Consider the following 22,056-nt stretch of genomic DNA (forward strand, 5'->3'; position numbering starts at 1 on the left):
TATCTATAATGCCTGAGTGGGGTATTGTGAAAATGTTATGGCCAAGTTAAGGTAGGTGGTATGCACGGTCTTACCCTCATCCATGGCTTGGTGACCTTCTCAAAGAAGTTAACTAGATTGAGCAGACAAGACAGGCCCTTGACAAAGCCGAACTATGTTGGGTCTATAGTATGGAGATTTCCTATGTTGTTGTTAATCAGGTCCATCATTATCCTTTCCATAGCCTTGCATATGACGCTAGTCAGACTTATGGGTCAATAGTTTCCTAAGTTAGTGGATGGTCCCTCCATTGTGAAGAGAGATGACTGTTGCTGTCTTCCACTCTACTGGGACAAAGTCTGTCTGGAGACTGTGGTCAAATAGAGATCTGAGTGGGTCTGCTAGGGCATGTTCCAAGCTATTTAATAGGCATTCTTGGATTTCATCAGTGCTCATTGATGCCATGTTTCCAGATTTAGAGAGTGCAGTGATGAGCCGTTCTTTTGTGATTACAGGTAAAGGGATTGTAAGGGCTATTTCACTGGGAGTGACCAGAGGTGATGAATGGGGTGAAGATTGAGCTGAATTTATCAGCTAGCAGGTTTGTTATTTCTTCCGGCTGAGTATAGGTAGTACCATCTGCAGCCAACTTGCACATTGTTGAATATTTCCCTTAAGATTTTGGACATAAATCAAACATGCTTTGCGGTTATCCTTTGCTTAGGGAGCTATTTTAGTCTCTTTCATATTTAGCTTTTGAAGACTTGACTATCTCTCTGATTTACCTGTTGAGACTAATGAGGGATTTTTTTCTCTGTAGTGCACCCTCCCTCCTACTTCTTGTTTGATAACAAGCAAATGAATGGAAGGGTATTTCATAGAGAGTGACCAGAGGTGATGAGGGATTGAAAATTGAGCTGAATTTATCAGCCAGCAGGTTCGCTATTTCTTTTGGCTGAATATAGGTAGTGCCCTCTACAGCCAATTCACAAATTGTTGAGTGTTTGCCTTAAGATTTTAAAAATAACTAAAAATGCTTTGTGGCTACCCTTTGCTTAGGAGGATATTTTAATCTTGTATTTAGCTTTTGAAGACTTGACTAGCTCCCTGATTTCTTGTTGAGGCTAATGAGGAATTTTTTTTCTCTGTTGTGTACCCTCTCACTTACTTCCACACAGGAAATTCTTCCTTCTGTTGCATAGTCTAGTTATACCAGGGGTCCACCAGAGTGACTTGTTTTTCCAGCTAGACCCGGGTTTAGTTCGGTCAGGTAATTCTGTTTCTATACAGATATTTAAGTGGTTGTACAGGACATTTGTGTATACTTCTGCATAGGCTTCCATGTTTTGGGGGTTGGGAAGGTTTAAAATTACTTATGCTATCACTTAATAGAAGGTAATTTGCCTTGGAAAAATTCTTTATGGTTTTAAGTATTGATGAGGGTTCTACTGTTACATTTATTTTAAAGGAGGCCAATTCATGATCTGATCTTACCAATGAGAACATTACACTGGTGGGGGGTGTAATGCTCCCCCATGTTTGTGAGTACTATGTCGAGGATATTTGAGCCCTTAGTGGGAGTGCAGACCAGCTGTTCCAGAGCATTTGCATTGAAAAGTGCAGGAATCTCTGAGCCTGCATGTTAGTGGTCATGTATGCTTCCCAGTTTATGAAGGGGGTAGTTAAAATTGCCCACGAGTAGTTTGTTGGGCTGAATGGTAAGTGATTCTAGTAACTTCAAGTATGCAGAGTGGTTTTCATGGTTCAGCTGTAGCTAGTGATATGGTGTGGGATTTTGCTTGTGATCAGCTAGACATGGTGTAGCTCAAGCAAGTCATTCTGCTTGGTCAGTCTAGAGGTGTGATTGTTTTTATATAAATGGAAACACCTCCCATCCTCATTTCATTTCTGTCCTTTTCAGAGGGTGGTCTGAATGTGTGATAGGCATTGTATACGTGTACTGCAGGGATGTTTTCCACAGCCTTGAGACATGTCTTTTTAACTGCACAGATGTCAGCATTCTCCAGGGTGAGGAATGCTTCCAGGGAGTGCAGTTTCTTGTTAAGACTCTTAGCACTGAGCAGTAGCACCTTCAACTTAGCATTAGAAAAAAAAATGTTACATTGGTAGGTCTGTTGATTTGACACTGCCTTTAAAAGCACTATGGCAGTGACTGATGCCTTGGTCAGTATTCAAATCCCTAGTAGTGACAGGTATAGACCATCTCTGGCAAAGCGGTGTGGTCTGTCAATCATGTCATCCCAGGCTGGCAAATGCTGGATCCCCTTGGAATGACACCAGTAGCTAAACCAGTAATTGAAGTCAATCATTTTCTGTTTGTATTGTGGTATCATTCTTGTTGAGGGTAGAATGCTGATCAGTGTGAGACTCATTCCATCTTGCAACACACATTCAGAGAGGTCCATCATGTCTCTCTTCACATACTCTAGATAGATATGTCTCAGGTCATTTACACCCACATGGACTATGACTGAGTGATACTGGTACTTGTGGTTGAGTGACCTGAGTGCCTACATGATCTGGGGACTCCTGGCCCCTAACAGGCCATTGACTGTTACCCTCTCTTTAGCCAGCTTGGTAAGGAGGATGTCCATGTGTCTGACAATGGAGTGTCCTTTGACCAAGATGTTAGAATGTGTGATGTTTTGCCTTAGGGGGTTTGTTTGTGGAAACACTGTAATGCATATTTTTAAGTGTAGTGATTGGTGTTGACTTGGTTTTGTTTTCATGTGTTTTCTGAGGGGAGCATACAGGAGGCTTGTGAGTACCTCTGCATATGTGGGTTTATGTATCAAGACATTATTTAGTGAGGGAAGTGATGTGCATGTGCTGACAACCTGTTTGTCATTGATTTGTCAGTATCAGAGTTATGTCTCAATTTTCCTAGTGTAACTACTCTCATGTGTTTGTTACAGGATGAAGTGGCTGTCACTATACATGAGACAATTCCTACTTTGCCTCAGGAAGCCCAAGTCCACCAGGCTGGCAACAGGGATAGCAGGAAGGTACCTATTCATGGTTTTAGATTTTACTATGGGTTTAAACAGGGAAAAGAGTGGGGAGCTTTAACTGGACTAGGATGATAGCACACAAACGAAGAACGGGTGCTAAAGTCAGTGTGAACTGCAGCTGTCCAACAAGCTGATGCTGCTCTGTGCACAACTCAGATGATCCTAGAGCAACAGGGGGGACTGGGGAAGGTTGCAGAGATAGCTATTCTAAGGCAAATTTTAGCTTAAAAGCATTTGCATATATACAGGGCACTGCTAACTTCCACTGCACAGACAGCGTCTTAGTGCAAGCACTGGGCATATATGGAATCAGAAACATTTTACAAAAGCAGGGCCTACAGACCAATTAGGAAAACATACAATAAGCTGTCATCCAGCAGCCCCTAACTAAGATGTGTTTGCTACATCGCACTTCTGCCACAAGAGTGCATTCAGAAAACCCTCTTAATGTGAAAATGCTGGTTTTAGAGCTGAAGTGCAGGGAAACCACACAATCTAGATGCTACTCTCCTATAAAACTAGCAGACAATGTAACTAAGTACTACAGCAGCAGTGAAAACAGTTCAGCTTTGAAACTCTATTGAAGTGCAAGAAATACAACAATTAATACAGGATTATTGTGAAATACAGTAAAAATAATCAGCAGAACTACACAATGATACTTATTTTCATTCTTTTAGCAGCAGATGGCTTTAAATAAAGCAGATTCTGCAACTCTCAGACAAAGTAGTTAAACCAAGAGCAGCTCTGAGGAACTGAGCACAAACCCATGTAAACACTGAGCTTATATAGAATCAGAAAAACAAGTTTTACAACAGCAAGGCTTACAGACTAGTTGGGAAAACATGCAATAAGCTTTCGGCCAGCAGCCCCCAACTCACTTATGTTTACTACAGCACACGTCTGCCACAAGAGTGCAGTCAGTAAACCTTCTTAATGAAAAAAATGTTGGTTTTAGAACTGAAGTGCAAGAAAACCACACAATCTAGATACTACTGTCCTGTAAAACTAGCAGACACAATGTAATTAAGGACTACAGTGGCAGTGTCTCTTTCTCTATACATAAATATATATGTACATCTATATCTATATCTATATCTATATCCATGTGTGTGTTTGTGTGTGTGTGTGTGTGTGTGTGTGTGTGTGTGTGTGTGTGTGTGTGTGTGTGTGTGTGTGTGTGCTTGTGGCATTATGAGAATTAATCAAAAGGCAACCGCTATGAAGTCTGTTTTGTCAAACAAAACTGTGTTTCTGATGCTGGCGGGAATTAGGCAAAATAGTTTATGGGATGTAGTGGTAATAAATAGATATTATGTATATGGGCTGGAAGCGTGAGCTCACTTTAAGGCAGAATTGGGGATTGTAAGGATGATGTTTTTCCACACTGGTCCTCTTCAGTGAAGCATGTCCCACTGTCATTAAATGAACCATTGTTGATGGAATTGAACAGAGCCTGTGAGAGATGTATGCATATAGAGAAGAGAGATAGGTTTGGTGAAGTAGAAGAAAAGGCTGGTGAAAGTAAAATTAGATTAGTGATGCCAAATATACAAAGGTATATTGTACACACTGAATATAGTATAGTATAGTATAGTATGGTATAGTGTAGCATAGCATAGTATAGTATAGTGTGGCATAGTATAGTATAGTATAGCATATTGTAGCATAGCATAGTATAGTATAGTGTAGCATAGCATAGTATAGTGTAGTATAATATAGTATAGTATAGTATAGTATAGTATAGTATAGTATAGTATAATATAGTGTAGCATAGCATAGTATAATGTGGGGAGTGAGGCAAACAGGATGTATTAGGGACTGTGATATGGACTACAAAAAGTAGCGGAATAGTTCAGTACTCAAACCTGTGGCTGGTAGAAGAATACACATGGATATAGCTAAGAGAAGAGAGGTTCTGGGATGTGATCTGAATGATTGAGGAATGTTGATCATAAAAGTGGATGAATTTCTATGAGGGGCACTTTGGAATCTAAATCTTTTAAAGAGCTAAATGATATAAAACAGGAAATGTTTGCAATATGTGTGACTACAAAGTAGAATTAGGGAAAGGTAGACAGCAACAGCTGAGAGTAAGAGGTTGGGGCAGCTTAAAACAGATAGAGCATGGAGAAGTTTGGGGATAAAGTGAGTAAGATGGATTTGTAAGGACTTGGAAGGCAGAGTACAAATAATATGAATGGAAAGGATAAGGAAACATCGAAAGAAGAAGGATAGAGGTTAGAGCAAGGCACTTTTGTGAAGAATCGATCCAGATGTGCATTGATTTGAAACATTTTGATTTCATATACATTCAACAAATGTGTATTCTGCAAAGATGGTACATCACACATACTAAGCTGTGTGGGTGTAAATTGAATGGTAACAGTAGAAGATGGAAGCCTGAGACAGAGTGGGGCTGGGAAGTTACATAATGGTGGGTATGAAAGAGATCAGAGTTTATGGTAAGTTAGAAAACAAGAGATGACAGGTTGGCTTGCTTGGTGTGAGACAAGCATTGATAGAAGATACATCAGACAGGGCTGTGATGGATACCTTGCAGCTTATTGAGTACATATTTATTAAATTCATATCTGGTTGATTCATTTCACTTATGTTGAACTCTGCAGTCTTTGTTTTCTATAAGAAAGCACTGTCAGTGTGCCTTCTAAGTAAGTGCCAACAGTGATCCATTTGTTTTCATAGATTTTCCTTTTCTTCAGGTTGTTAATCTAAAAATGTGTTTCCCAGTTCCTGATATTCCTAGTGACAGATCACACTCACTTCTAAAGGGTAAGGAGTTGAAAATAATAGCAATAAGCTAAGAAAATCTGTTGGTATTTTGGGACCAGGGATGGCATCTAGTCTCCATAGGGATGGCTCAGATTTCCATGGCAGCTTCTTTCTATTTTCCTCGTGGTGCTCTTATTCAAAGAGAGCCTCAATCTCAATTTCTTGTGGTCTGCTGAATGTTATAGAAGATATTAAACTTAACCCATTGAAGCAAAAGAAATCTCGGGAGCTGTGTCTTCAAAAATGTTTTATTGATTGCCACATTTTTGCCAGCATCAGAAACGCAGTTTTGTTTGATAAAGCAAAAAAATTGATTAATGAAACTAAAAGTATATGCCCACATATTGTAATGAACAATTAAGACTGAAACATACTAATCTGCATATGAATTTTTTGCAGTACCTTTTTATTAACTTCTTGTAATATAGTATGTCTGCATATTCTAGTTATATACACAATTAAAATTCATTCAGTTTGGTATAAACATACACTCAATATCTCAGCTTATTTATATAAAAACCTTAACCATCTTTCCTCCATAACATCTGCATATAGCTAGGCCATGCCAAGTCTCAACCCCCACCCACCATAATACCCTCTGAAACTGCACTCCAGTGTTATCACCAATCTCTCTCCTTTCCTTACTGTCTCTGTCATGTCCTGTGGTTTGTTTTCGCCTGGCATATTTTAACCCAGTCTTTCTCTCCTGGACCCTTTCTTGCCCTCTTCTTATCTTCCCCTTCCATCCTTTCCTCTACTTTAGATATCTCCCTCCAGACCTTTTCATCCTTTACCAGTTTCTGTCTTAAATGAGTGAAACATAAATCTTTCACAATAAATTCTATGGTAATTTGTTGAGAATCCAGCTCACTGAGCACAACTGGTCAGGAATTCAACCAAACAAAAAAATTAAATGTAGGCATGTTTTGCAGGAGTGTAAGCCACCCCTTTACCCCCCACCACCTGATACTGTCTGAACTTATATATGCTAAATGAATACTTACACAAACCTGAAGAATAGCAATAAACTATTTATTTTATTTATTTATTTTACATTTGTTGTTTGTAAACTAAGAATATTTCTGGCCTTTTTGGGATCAAGGATGGCATCTAGCCATCGTAGGGGTTGTTCTGATTTCCAAGGTAGCTTCTTTCTATTTTCCTGGTAGTGTTTTATTCAGATGGGAATCTTAATCCTGTTTTCTTGTGTTCTGCTGAAAGTTGCAGGAGTTATTAAACTTAACCTACTGAAGCTGAAGAAATCTCAGAAGCCGTTTGTGATTTCAAAAATGTTTTATTGATTGCAAATGTTGAAATATCATTACTGAGGCTTCAAAATAATGTATCAGTTGGTCCTGATAATATTTCATCAATATTGTAAAGAGAGATTAAAAATGAATTAATCACACCTCATATGTGCATTTTAACTCATATTAATGTGTACTTATATAGTCTCAACATCTGGAGAAATATCATCAGTTACACCATTACACATATAAGGCCCATACTGGAATATATAACAAATGGTTAAACCTGAGAGAGACCAAAGACAATTTACTAAAAATATAAGCACATTAAAAGATTCTAAATGTGAAGAAAGATGCTCCCATTTAAAACTATTTACAATTCATTACTGATATTTAAGAAAGAAATTCATATTCACCTGTAAGATATTCAGAAATGAGATGGTCCGGGAGATGTTTAACCAACACAATAATTGTATATTTAAAATCAAGTCTTATAACACCACTTTAAAAGCTTTATATATCACAAAGAAATTACCCAGTCTGTTGAATAAGACTACCTCTGAATATAAGAAAGTCTGGGTCTTTATTAACTATCAAAGATGGACTAGATTTAATGGGTTGGATCTCACGTATATGATCCATGGTTAACATGTTCAGTATTCTCTGATGACCTTAAGGCTTATGACAATAACTTATGAACTAATGGTAAAAAAATACCCATAAACAATGGGTTAGATTCATGAATACCTGCTAATTGCACTTCGCTTGTGTGCTCAGCAAGCATCGCTGAGTGAGCTGTTTGGTATTGCTCTACACATTATGCATGACTGCCAAACAAGGCTTAGCAGCTGAATATGCTAATGAGCGACTAAGGAGCTGAGGTACATGGTAATAAAGCAAATAATCATGGGGGAACAATTAAGGAACATACAAACTGAGTGCCTACATACCGCTGTCCCTTTAGCCCTGAATTCCAAGACTTGTTGGAATACAGCCACAAAGACACTTTTTAAATGTTACAGATTGATACAGCTATCATAAATCTGTATGTGCAACAGGCTGCAATATAAGATGCTGCTGCAGCTGTGGCTGTTGCAGACCATGGCCTAGAAGATGTAGAGTCTTTAGACCACTTATGACCTACCATGGACTTCATGAGATAGAAGTAATAGACAATTACAGGGTGGACATGGATACCATAGAGCAAATAGTAAATATCTGCCATCCTCACCTTTGGCCCCATGGGAATCTTGGAGATTCCACATAGTGGAAACCAAGAGACTTACTGGGAGGGTCACAGGCCACATCCTCAAGAATGCTACACCAGTTTCTGAATGCAGTGCTGCAACATGTGGAGGAGCACATCTAGTTTCCATGTACTCAAAAGGAAAGAGAGCTACAACCATGCAAAATGTCTATGCCATAGCACATTTTCCTAAGGTTCTGTGGACCATAGACCACTCACATATTGAAATAAAAGCTCCATCTGGTGAGCTGTGAGGGACATATATTTACAGAAATGCTTATCACTCTTATCAACTGTCAGATGGTCTTTAAAGCATAAGGTATCATCTACAATGTGTATGTTCAGGTAACCCTGGCAGTTTCCATAACTCCCACATAGGGCACACCTCTGATCTGTACCTAAGGCTTTCTAGAGGGAACTTCCCACAAGAGCATCCAGTAGGGAATGCAGGATATGCACTGGAACCTTGTGTCATGACTCCTATGAGAAACCCACACAATCTCACTGAACAAGTTTACAGCAATGCACACCTTCAGACTAGAAATGTCATAGGGTATGTTTTTGGCCTGTTGAAGTCATATATCTAATGTCCAGTTACATCTGGATGTGCCCCGCAGTATGACCCAGCTACCTCTCCCAAAATGCTGACAGCATGTGAGATATTACACAACATTATTTTCAGGAAATATTTGCAGCAGAGAGACCCAGGACATCAACCGCAGTTCCCAGCACCACCAGCAGGACTAGTAGACAGAGATGAGGAGTCTGATGAAGAACTAGCAGCTACAGGTGATCATAAGAGACAGACACATGCCCAATATAGCACGACTATGTCTAAGAGGTAGCAAATAGCATACACTCTCATGACCTAAGTGATCAACTAAAAATCAGCTAAGCATGTATAAAAGTTAACAGTGATGCATGCAGAATTAGTAGACTTTGCTTACTCATGTAGAAGCTGCGTACAGTGAGCATCAGACAGAAGTAACCTCAGACTGAAACATTATCATCAGAATTAACTGAAGTAAGTGATGAGCCTGTAATGGACAGATAACTGCTTATCCTTATATGTATGTACTGTTATTCACTAAAATACAAAACCTTGGTCAACTATACAGGAATTTCAGCAGTAACCTTTATGAGTGCAAAACAAAACAATGAAGCAGTTAAAAGGTATATAATGTCTTTTCCCTGCATATGTATACAATCCATCCATCAAGCCTAAGCTGGCCATGTCAAGCAAACATAAGGGGGTAAGTCAATGTCACCATCATCCATATAGGTAGATGATCAAGAATAGGCAGAGAAGCCTTATGACTACAAAATAAAACATATAGTTATGACACAAATGAGGATGCACAATCCGACAGAAGGAAACAAAAAAGTTATTGCCCAAAAACATATGCTTGGCCTGCTCACTAATGTCCTTTAGGCATAAAACTCATCCAAGTTAGACACCCCAGCAGGGACCATGGTAATCTAATCATTATCTGCACAAGGTGCTGAGCAAGCAGTTATTTGTAAATACTACTAATCATAATACTACAAGTACGAGCATAACAAATGCTAATTCAGTTGAACTTATGCAGAATAAAACAAAAATACAATTCAGTACATAATCTTGATGAAAACAGGCATCTGACCAAGGAAGCATTAGCTGTTTTCTCTGTTCAAGAGGCATAGGCAGCCCTAAGTCACAAAGAAATTTGCTAACTGTAGGGCAGAATCATCAACATTTGTGCAGAGTGGGGGTGGATTATGGGGGGAAGTCTGGTACAAAAAAAGTGTGCGTGAGTGAGAAATGAGTTTAACAGCAAATATGCAATGTCAGGGCCAGTCACTCTAAATGTAAATAAATCAGTATTAAAGAATCTAAGCATGTGTGTGTGAGATGAGATGGGCAATGTGAGGTTTACTCCATATTGGTCTGCAAGAACACAGCCAAAACATTTGTGCTAGCATTATGTCCTGGCATTCCAGAAAGGTGTGAGCCATGCCTTGCAGAGTATTCATTTCACTGTTGCTGCCCATAACCATGTGAACTACCTCTGGCAGGAGTTGCACTGCTAATTCCATGACCATGGCCAGAAGTCGTGTTGCTACCTGAATGTGAAAGAAGTCTGCTTGATAAGCTATCATCACAACTACAGCCATGAGCAGGACCACATAGTCTGCCACATCTGGGTGTGGACACCTTAATCACTGATGGAGCAGTGGAAGTGGTACCAATGGGATCTGGCATGGCCACAGTCATTTTGGCTAACATCTGATGAGCTTTTCAGCCTTGAGGATGCTGATCTTCCTCCAACAGATGTTTCGTAACAGCCACTGCATTATATCATTCATCCATTACAGGGAGCACAGATGTGTGCGAGTTATGCAGTCTTACACATCATAATGCATGACATGCTGTACTCTGTCTCTTTCAAGGCCCAGATAGAACTGGCCTGTGCCTCCATGACAGCTCTGAACCAGTGGAGTAACTTAATGGGAGTGAGACAGATGTTCTGCCCTTGGCAGCACTTTTTTTTTTTTTGCTTCACTTCCAAGGGACTGTCATATTTAATTTTTAATTAAAAAAAATACTGTTTTCCTTTTTAAGGGAATTATTCTTTAAGAATGGCCCAGTTACATCGCACACTGCTGTTGCGCTATGTCTGTGCATGCATTGTCATACAGATGTCCTGTTCTTCCTTTCCGCCTGTGTGCAATTTTAAATACCAGAAGACATTCCATTCTTGTGTTGCTGTCTGCATCTCTGTATTTCCTACAGTCTTACACCTCTTCTTTTATCAGTACAACATATAGGTAAGCTTGCAAGCACTAGAGTGCTATCTGTTAAGCGGAGACTCACCTGTAAATATACTATTAAAAATAAATGCTTTGCATCAGCAAATGCATCTAAAATCTTTCAAATTCAACATCTTAAAACCTGCAAAAGTGAATGGATTATATCATTTTCCAATTTTTCTTGTTCTGCATTCAACATGGGAAGGACATCACAGTATTTTTACACTCATATGAGTACTAGGCTATCTGCTTAAGGGCATTTCAATAAGCCTAGCATGAAGTTATGTGGCCTCATTAACCCCTTTTGAATAAAAAAAGTTGCCTAAAAAACTTTTGCTATCATTTTGTCAAGCAGTGGCCAGTGTAATATCCCTGGGGGTATATCTGCAATCTCCCATCCATTCATTGGTCAAGATTAGACTTGAACAAGACCAGAGTGCCCTCACATGTGTACCGGTTTTTTGTTCAGCATAGGGAGTCTCTGGGTGATACACTCATATAACTGAACATTTTAAATTTGCTTAAATACAAGAGGGAAAAATATACTTTACCAATACATTTTAAACAACTAGGGGCTGATTTTCTGTTTACTGGCACATATGTGATAGTCCCTGATACTATTCTTAAATATAGTTGGCAGAAATTTTTTTTCTATCAAAGAATGCAGGTGGATTGTTTGTTTGGAAGCACTTCTTTCCTGTAGACTTAATGTCAATCTTTAATTTTAAAATTCCTTTTAATTGATTATATTAGTTTGAAGTAACATTCTTATTCTCTTAATATCTGTATCAAATTTATAAATCAGGTTTATCTTATGTTATACTAATTGCATGCAATTGTATAGTATACCATTAGTCAAAAAGTAGAAGAAAAAACATGTATTGTAGTCAAAGAACAAAGGGATACACGTAACATTAACTGAAATGGCCTGTATGTAATGATTATGGTCTCTTACATACTGAGACACTTAATACTGTGTTGTACTTTACAGGGGGGGTGGGGTGGTGCAGTCCTGAGTATATCCTCCTTTGGATGACATGCCTAGAAACTATGACTTTGTTGTCAATTTGTCATCCATTCCCTATTGCAATATTACCAGCTTATCATTTTTCTTATGTAACATAGGCAATTTATTCTTCAAGGGCAACAGGCACTTTATTTATTTGTAGATGAAACAATGAAATATAAAGTTTTTTTTTGCTAGCAGCAACCTCTTCATTAGTTACAGATCTTTTTAATGTGGAATTATTTATATGACTTTTACTTCTGCAGAGATTGTGCATATTTACTGATATTGATGGAGTGTAATGGCAGAAGTTTGAGTAGACTTTTATGATGATAATGTTTTGTACTGGGCAGTTTTGTCATTATTAGTTCATATATTTTGTTTCATTGCTTACTGGAAAATGTTCAAAACAATAAAATTAAAACATACAGAGAAGAGAGATAGGTGTATTGTATTATACAAGAAATATAATTTAATACAATCAGGAAGGAGAATCGAAGACTATTCCAATCCTCAGACTTGTACTGGAAGCCAGAATGGTCACCCTGTAGAAGCTTTGGTGCTTTACTAGGTGTCCAGTAAATATCCTGGACTCCTGAACATCCCACCTCTGTGCCCTAAACCTGGCACCATCCCCTCTAATGCCAGCCACCTCTTTCAAATGACCCAGAGCAATAGAGACTGGTGCTTTCCCACCAGTTCCACTTATCGCATTTACTGGAGTGCACACACCCAAGTGTTAGCATGATGGTAAGTGAAAAGCAGCAGTACCAAGCAGCAAGGAATGCAATAATTGCAATTGGAAGGTTATTCTGACAGAATAATAATGTCTCATCCCTCATACATATAATTAATATCAGCTCCACTATCTAAAGTGTTATAAGTGAGAGTGAATATAATAGGAAGTGGAACAATAGTAAAAGTGTAAGGAACATCCTGTATTAGGACCCAGGACCATGTGTATGACAATCTTACACTTAGAACCCAGGACCATGTGTATGACAGTCTTACACTTATACCTGCTGCCACAAAAAGTTGAAATAACAGTTGTCTATGTTTCAGTTCATTGTTATAAACTGCAATGTCACAACAGTAAAAAGAAGGTTGCACACCCAGTACTAGAACAAAGGGCTATCTGTACTCCAGCTCTACACTTACACCTGCTACCACAAGACTAGTTACCTAACTTTCCCTAATCTACTAATCATTGTTAAGGTCTTTCTGTTAACTGCCATGCAACACCACTTAGCAAGTTTGTACGCTGCCCAATAGAATAATAGAATGCATCCAGTTTCTATTTTTGGCTGTCTGGGTCCTGTCTGTTTCTTGGGTAGTCCACTTGTCTAGTTTGTGCACTGCCATTCTTTGTGTAAATGAGATAAGCACAGCCAAACCCACCGTTTATTTTCTGTTTCCCATGTTTGCCCTAAGCGTCACATCCCGCAAACACTGGCCTACCAAAAAAAAACAAAAAAAAAAAAAAACAAGAGAAAATAGGGAAAAAGACAAAAAAGGGACAAGTAGTTGAAATGAGGAAAATCAATCTTTCATACTAAAAGGTTCGTATGAGCTATGTCTACAAAGATCTGGATTTGAACTCTTACTCCAGTGAACTTTCAGAACACAGGATGGATGCCTTATCCCATTTGCTACACACACAGCTTTGCAGCAAGGAACTGAAGTCATTCTGCAAACAACTAACTGCAACATCATCTACAGTAATATGAATCCATACAACTGTAATTTGTACACTTATTATATTTGGATGTAATGCACTTTGTGGTCACACAACATGTTATGATTACTGCTTGCAAATATACAGCTCTGCATTACCTCTCTGTGTTTGTTGGGCATTCTTCAGTTATCTGACCAGTAATCTGAGACATGCAAAGTGTAAGTCATTCTATATCACTGGCCTTAAAATGTGTGAGGATATTAACTGGAAATAACATCATATGCAATTTCCAACAAATGAAGGGCAGGTTGGATGTTACTGAACACAGCCTGTGAATTGTGCACTGCTTACTCACATTTCCAACCTTACATTAAACACTTCGCAGATCTAACTTGACACATCCACTGGATGTAGGGCAGCCTGCAGTGTTGTTGTGTTTTCCTTATCCTAACCAGTAATCATTTGTAGCTGCAATCCATACATCTCCTACATGAATCCACATGTTTGGGATTCAACAATTCTAATCAGTTCACACTTAAGTTGCATATTCATTATGCTAACAGCCCTAAATTACACCATATTAAAAGGCAACCATGTAGCTAGACAAAGTGATGGTGAGCAGACTTGTTTATGTGGGGAAAACTGAAGATATGCTATTTCTTTGGGATATATTTGCACAGAGGATTGCTGAACTTCAGAAAGTATGTTTGCATTTTGTCAGCTACATACTGCATATGCTGGAATGTAATTAAGAAAAATATGAAGCAAAGGCATTTACACTTTAATCTGTATGTATTACTTAGAAATGTACTGATGCCATAGGCATGTTTGTCAAGGCATTTCACAGGTATACATGCTTGCCAATACTTGAAAATGGAACACCCCATAATAAATATGTACATAAGCTTCAGGGACAGTTACTTTGATGGCACTTTTGACATTTCCAAGATAGTTTGTTAGCAACGTGTGTCATTTTCCTGTTCCTTTGGGAGGAGCAAAGCTGAGTTACTGTTATAGCACAAACAAGGATATGTCACTATTTTTACTCTCCATTTTTTGCATCCAGCCTGTTCATATTTCATATCTCTAGACTGTTTTATGTTTCTCCAGTAAGTAATACTGAGAGGCTACCTTTTTGGTTCATCTGGGAACAGTTATTTTGTAGTTATGTGATACTTATGTGTATTATCCTTCTGTTGTCATTTAGGACGCCTAGGAGTATGCCACCCAGGCATGTCAATCCTTGAAGACCACCCTTCACTGATGCTGGAAATCAGGTGATAGTGGATGCCTTTAGGCAACATGGTGCCTTCCCGCTTAAGAGGAGACGGGGCGATATGACATGCAGAATGCAAATTTGGCACCAGAGTACAGATGATGTGAATGCTGTGGGTGGCCATGGCAGGACATATGAGTAGGTGCACCATAGGGCCACTGACATGATCACACCTACATAGAGGAGAGCAGCTGTAGTGAGCTGTGATCAGTTGGTTACCCAGTGGAGGGCCTGCCATAGAGCCACCAGTAACACTGAATGAAGAGTTCCTGTTCGCTGTCAGGGATCCAGGTAGCTCCCAAAAAGAGTGCAGAACAGCATGTACTGGATGTCATTGCAACAGTATCAGGGTCTGCCAGCATGTCTCAGGAAGAGCTTCCAGGTAGGCTTTGCTATCTCAACAGTTGAATACTGTTGTATGGTAAAACAATTAAAATCACTACATTACTTCTGTGTCACAAGGATTTTTGGGAGGGATTGAAGATTGCTACAGTTGAAAACACATTCTGATTGATTGCCTTGGGATGGAGTTCTCAGCCAAGTTCTTGTTGAAAGTATAGTTAATAGACATAATAAGGGGTAAAAGTATTACCCCCTGTGTTATTGTTAATTGCAATGATGCTCCCCTTACCTTTGGCTCAACTTTTTCCAGGAGCATTTAGCTTGCAGAGGGGAATCTCATCTTCAGATAGTAAGCCAAACATTTTTATGTCAATACCGCTGAGCAATTTTGTGTGATGTTGATGTCAGGCCTGTTTTGTGTATTGCCGTACTGTCTGTAATAATGGCACCACTTTTAGCATACATTGGAATATAGTAGTGTAGGTATTAAATGTTACCTGTGTTTGTTGCTTTCCATCACAGGTGATCATGACAGTGGAAGTGTGGGACCTCTGCCACCTGATGTCAGTGTATCAGCAGACTCTGATGATGATGGTGGCCAAACTGAGGCACAGTCAGGGGGTGCAGGGGTGAATCTGACATTGAGGTTGTCATACAGCCACCCCCTACAATTCCACTGCACACAGCCACTAGGCCTATGCCTATCCATTCCAGTGAGGCCACAGATATTGGACAGGTGGAGGGCTAGTCAATCAATCAGGAAAGTGTGGTTACTGTGGCTTCAGTGCCAGTTGACTCTGGCCATAGCCAAAGTATGGGTGAGGTGCCATGCAGGAGGGTTGTTAGGGGTGCTCAAAGGAGGCCTGCTGTCCCTCCTGCACCTGTTCCAGATTTCTCTTCCTACCACTCAGTGTTTGTTTAGGGGCATCTTGGAGGCATGGGGACATTCCATTAGGTGCTCCAGACAAATGCATACATGACTGCCTCCACCATGTTGTTGATTCAATGGATCTGACAAATGACACATCGGAACATGGGGTATCTCTGATGGAATGAGGGGTGTCTGTCATGAAACGAACATTGTCTGTGACAGAACATTTGCTGGGAGGGTAACAGCATCCTCATGAGTGTAGGTCAGTCACATCATCTGCTGTTAGCCAATGTGGCCATGCCTGATCACACTTCCATAGTGTCAGTACTTCCACTGCTCCATCAGTGGGTGAGCTGTCCACATCCAGATGTGGCAGGCCATGCGGTCATGGTCCTGGGTGTCCCCATGAAGGGAGCTCATCCAGCAGATATCAGTCACATTCATGTAGCAGCAGTTTATCTGACCATGAGTATAGATGTGCCAGTGCAACTCCTAGCAGAGACGGTTCTCATGGTTGGGGACGACAGTGAACTGCCAACTCTAGCATGCATGCATGGCTCAACCCTGTCTGACATACCAAGATGTAAAGTTATCACAGAGCTTGGCTATTTTCATGCAGACACTCACACACCAATTTCACCTGGCGAACCCTATAGACACACACACAACAGTTACATGGTTCAACCATGCAGCTTAAAACTCATTTTGTCTCACTGATCATTTGTTGGTTTATCTAAATGTCTGCCTGCTTCTCTTTCTTACTCATACACACTCACTGACATTTTATGTCAGTGTAGGACCCCCCCCCCCACACACACACACAACACCCTGTGCAAGTGATGATAGCTGTGCCATATCTCTGTTTTCTATCTTTTAGATTTAGGGATGCATAAGCTTTGTGTCTGATGCCCAGGGTGTACAGCTGACTTGCTGCTTAGTATATCTGCATTTGTGGTGTTGAACTGGTAATTTTACCTTTGACTTATATTGCCCTTGGAAATTTAGACAGTTGATAGCATCAAAATTTCTAACTTTATTGTGAATGATCTTGTGAGGGTTGTGAAGTCAGAAACTGCAATGTGGATCATTACTTTCATAGCTTCTCTCTTTAATAATTTTCCAATACAAACACTAAGGCCTACTACTTAATAATGGACACATATAAGTCAAGTAAGTTTCTGCTATCACATGTTAATGTAATTTTTGTACAAATATCCCACATTTTACTTACTGACAGTAACAGTAGCAAGTAATGAAATACAAGGATATGCCAGTCATTCATATTATTACACAGTACACTCCAGGTTCAAGACTTGACCTGTAAATGCAGCAGTTGCCATAGTTTTAGTTCAGTGTTGACTCTGTCTGATGCAAGCAGTACACAGTCAATACATGGGGAGGTAAAGGTTGTGAGAGTTGCCTGGCATCAATGTTACTAGATGTATGTGTGTAGGAGGAAGGTTTTAGGACCCTAGGTGGAGACTGAGTGTGCTATGCATGTATCTTAGCCAGTTCCAGGGCATATTGAGCATGCCTATGTCTGCCTCCACCCACAGCAGCTGGTGGTACCTGCTGTGACTCCTCATCTGCCTGTGGTTGTGGTGAGCTTGGCATTAGTGATAGGATGCATGCTTCTTCCCCTTGCTGATCCTGATGAAGTTGTTTTCTCAGGATGATGTTGTGTAGCATGGCACATACTGTAAATATTTCAGTACATGTCCATGGATTGTACTGGAGGGCTCCCCAGATGTATCTGGGCTCCAGAACCATGACTTCAAACACCCGCACTATGATATTTCTGGTTTGAGAATGTGCCTCATTATGGCATTAGTCAGTGGGTATGTGTGCATTTCTGCTGGGTGTCATCAGCTACAGTTCCAGTGCATATCCTCCATCCCCCAGTAAATGACCCTGTGGGATATCCCCTCTACCAAACATCTGGTCCATTTAGGAGGTGTGCCAGATATGTGAGTTGATGTAACTGCCAAGGTTGCCAGCACACACGTTCAGAATGATTTCTTTGGTATTACACAAGAGTTGGCAGTTAATATAGTGATAGCCATTTCTGTTTATGTAGAGCCTACCCTGTTCCCTGGGTGGTGTCTTAAGTTCTATATGTGTGCAGTCTATGGCACTCAGTACTTTAGGGTAGTGTGCCAAACGGAATAGAACTCCTGCATATTTCTGGCCGTCTCCTCAGGAGTACAGGGAAAATATATGTGGTCACTGGCATGTTGTAGCACAACATTCAGGAATTGATGGAGGATCCTGGATGCTAACGCCTGTGACACCCCCAGCATGTCTCCTGTTGGTCTCTGAAAGGTACCTGTAGCTAAGATTTTAAGTGCTACACATACCTTTGTCTCCACCAGGATGGGTTCCCCTCAGTTGTCCCTGTTTTTGAGTTGAGGACGACAGAGGTTGCAGAGTTCCTGTAGAGTGTCCCTATCCACCCTGTAACATTCTACAATTTCCACATTGTGTATGCTGTGAAAAGTTAAATGGGGCCTGAAAACTCATCTCTTTCTTGGCCTAGGTCTATTGGCAGCAATAGCAGCATAGGCTTCAGCCTGTAGCACATAAAATGAGTTAAAGCAGCAGCAGCCCCTAACATTATTTCTGTGTAAATTGCTTTCCATGGCTGTATTCCAGTAGGTTTTGGAATTCACTGTGAAAACCACCACAGTGTCTACACAGTTTCTTTCTAGCTTATTGAATAGTTCAGTTCCCTATTACATTGTTGAACTTTTAAAAGTTCGAACGCTATATGGTCGAACCCGTATGTTCAAACTGTTAAAAGTTTGAACATGCTAATGGAGATCTCTGTTCAGTGCGGAAAGGGAAGATTTCCCTTTACTGCACTGTAGTGTGGTCTTGGGGTTGGTATATTTAAAGAGTGGGGGGTGTGGGGGTGCAGGGGCACTTGCCCCCCCCCCCACGTTTACAACCATTAGGTAGGTTTTTTCTGTTTTTTATTTATTTTTTTGATCATTTTCAAAATTTTAAAAGTTTGAACATATGGGTTTGACCATATAGCTTTCAAACTTTTAAAAGTTTTGATAACGTAATATGAACCCGAATAGCTCCACCATGTTGGATTGATTGATTAGCATGCAATTCAGCTGCTTATGCTGTAATTAGCATGCCACAATGCTTACCTTGTTTGCACGGCTCTACACACCATGTAGAGACACTTAATACAAAATAGTGCACTGCCGCGCTGTGCATACAGTTGAAACAGACCCTATAGGCTTTATTAATTCTGGCCGTACATTTTTCCCTCATTTGACTTATATCTTAGTCTCTCTCTCACATTCCAAGCCACATATTATAAATACTTTGTTCTTTGCATATTATTTTTTTAATAGAAATATTATACTATATGATGTTATGACAATATAGAAGTATTCCTCTTAATGACTGTACACTTAATTCTTGTATCATATCTGCCTGTCTTATAATTGTGCTTGTTTAACCTACATACATTATTATCCTGACTCCTCTCACCATGCATGCTTGATCTTACATTATCACTGTTAGATTAATATTGATTAAAGTTTGTTTATTTCATTGCACTTCCCTTAGAATGAGCCAGAAAATGGTCTGGGTGGATCCGTGCTGTACTTTAGGTAACAAATTTTAAATAAATAAATAAAAATGCATTTATAAATGAGGTACTCTGCACACTCCAGCTTCTTTGAGAGATGGTGTAGGCAGCACCAGGTAGACCGTGCTACTAAGAAACAGGCTCATTTTTAAATATGAAACCTGCTAAAATCTTCCCATTTTCTCACTTCCTATGCATATTGTATTGGAATGCCAGGAAGTATTGGAGAAAAGAATCACTGGAGTAGCTCTTAATGGTGGTAGGAAGATTGGAAGGCCAAAAAGGGCTTGAAAAATTTCTAACTTCCATTGCACATTCTCATCTCATTTTCCCCCTTTCTTTCCTCATATGCTTTCATTCCTCTGCAGTACTTGTTCTGAATGGCTGGAGTTCCTTACCCAGTTAATTATCATACTGTGTTACAGAAAAAATATTTCCATACAACTACACAAAACTGTTGAACTTCCTCAGAATGTTCAACAATACTGATAACAATGGCTGGAATTTACTGAGAAAATTGACAAGAGAACCAAGGTATCAGTAACAAGTAAATATAGAGGGACAGGTGGGATAAGGCCCATCAGAAGTTTGGACTGCATGTTAGGGACTGCCTTCCCTACCAGGGCCTGATAATAGAATACAGACAACAGGTAAGGTCTAGGGTAGTATTAAGAGAAAGATCAGCTCTGGCAGAGTTTTTGGTGGAGTCTAGAATGGAAGTTGCTCTTAAAAATGGGATAGTAAGTAGAGCACATAACATACTGTATGGTAGCTATAAGAATCGATCTGAGACATTAGAAAAGACTGTGAAGAGAGACTATAAAAAGCAATTTATAATGGAACAATAGTAGGACATCTGTATGGCTCCCAACTGTGTGGCAAAGTCAGAAACGTTTAAGATTTTTAATTGTAGTGTTTGCCAAGGTATTTTTATACTCCAAGCAGATTTCAAAAAATTTGCCTCAGGTAAATAGCAAATGCTAGTGTTTTGAAGCAAAAGGTAGAAGTATCTATGCAAGAACAAAAGCAGGAACATCACTGGCAGGACAAAACTTCTTTAATAATAAAACGTTCTGGTACCTCGGCTTCTTGCCTTCTGCTGGAACATTTTGTGGGTTGAAATCTAGTCTACATTTATGTTTGGATGTATAGTTTGCTTCTTGGAACATGGAGACCACTGAAACTTCAGAAGCCATAGCCAGTTGTTCCTTTATGGATTTGATTGCTGACCATTAACAGAGATTTGTCTTAAGGGATCCTTGGGGTTCCACATTGGAAGATTGTGAAATAGACAGATTCCGTATGTTGGAGAGACTTATGACCAGGGAAGTAACCATTTTTTATGATAATAAACTGTTGGAGAAGTATGTTTTGTTAGAGATCACTCCCAGGGGCCTTTGAATAGACCAGCTGCCAGCCGGTGACTTTGCCGATGATGAGAGTGATCTCCTGGCTGAGTGGAGGCAGGCCTACTTACAATGTACCATCACTTGGTTGCAGGACCTGATTAAAAGGAACGCTCAAAATATGAAGAAACTGCAGGGGGGGTTATAACATTGCAAGAAGCACTTTGGAATGATATTCCTGCCCAAAGGTACAAATTAATGTTTGATCAGGTTAATTGCAATGTACAGAAAGTAAAAAATAATATCATTGAGTGGAAAAAGAAAAAAACTTAATAGAGACATTAAAGATTTTGAAAAGGGTTCTATCTATGTACGTTCATGGAGAGGGCATGCTAGTATGCATCGGAAAAGTAAAAGATCAGGGACTGAGGCTTGTGATTCATCTATATCTTCAGGAGAACAAATTTCAGGGAGAAAAGGTGTCTCCTTTGAAGAAGTCAGCTCAGATGAATCTTTGAGTTCAAAAAACACCATGGAAAGGTGAGTACAACTGCAGCAACAGCAACGAACAAAAACGGCAAGAGGAAAAGGCAATGGAAGAAACAGAAAGAAGTAAGACTGTTAGACTCAAATGAATATGTTTCTAATACATTTGGAAATGACTTTCATGTTCCTGTTTCTTTTCATAATGTTTGTAATATTACTTGCGAAGTAAATAATGTGCATTTGATGCCTACGACATCTGAAAAACTGCATGAAGTGTGTAACACTCTTGGGGAAAAGGGACAATCTGGTTTAAATGAAATGTGAACAATAGATGTTTAAATAAGCTGCACATCTCTCATG

The 22,056-nt window shown here is 39.6% G+C and overlaps 1 gene segment (V, D, J or C); it reads right to left on the bottom strand.

Annotated features, from left to right (window-relative positions):
- The window catches only part of LOC122790560, a 32,527-nt gene extending 10,783 nt beyond the window's left edge, over positions 1-21,744 (bottom strand). Inside the window, 1 exon segment of the V gene segment in view lies at positions 21,585-21,744. Within this exon segment, the coding sequence occupies positions 21,585-21,744 (160 nt within the window).
- Positions 21,745-22,056: the final 312 nt, after the last annotated feature.

This window comes from Protopterus annectens, chromosome 16.part0 (assembly GCF_019279795.1).
Source record: "Protopterus annectens isolate FY-2018-M chromosome 16.part0, PAN1.0, whole genome shotgun sequence".
In the NCBI taxonomy this organism is placed as follows: Eukaryota; Metazoa; Chordata; order Ceratodontiformes; family Protopteridae; genus Protopterus; species Protopterus annectens.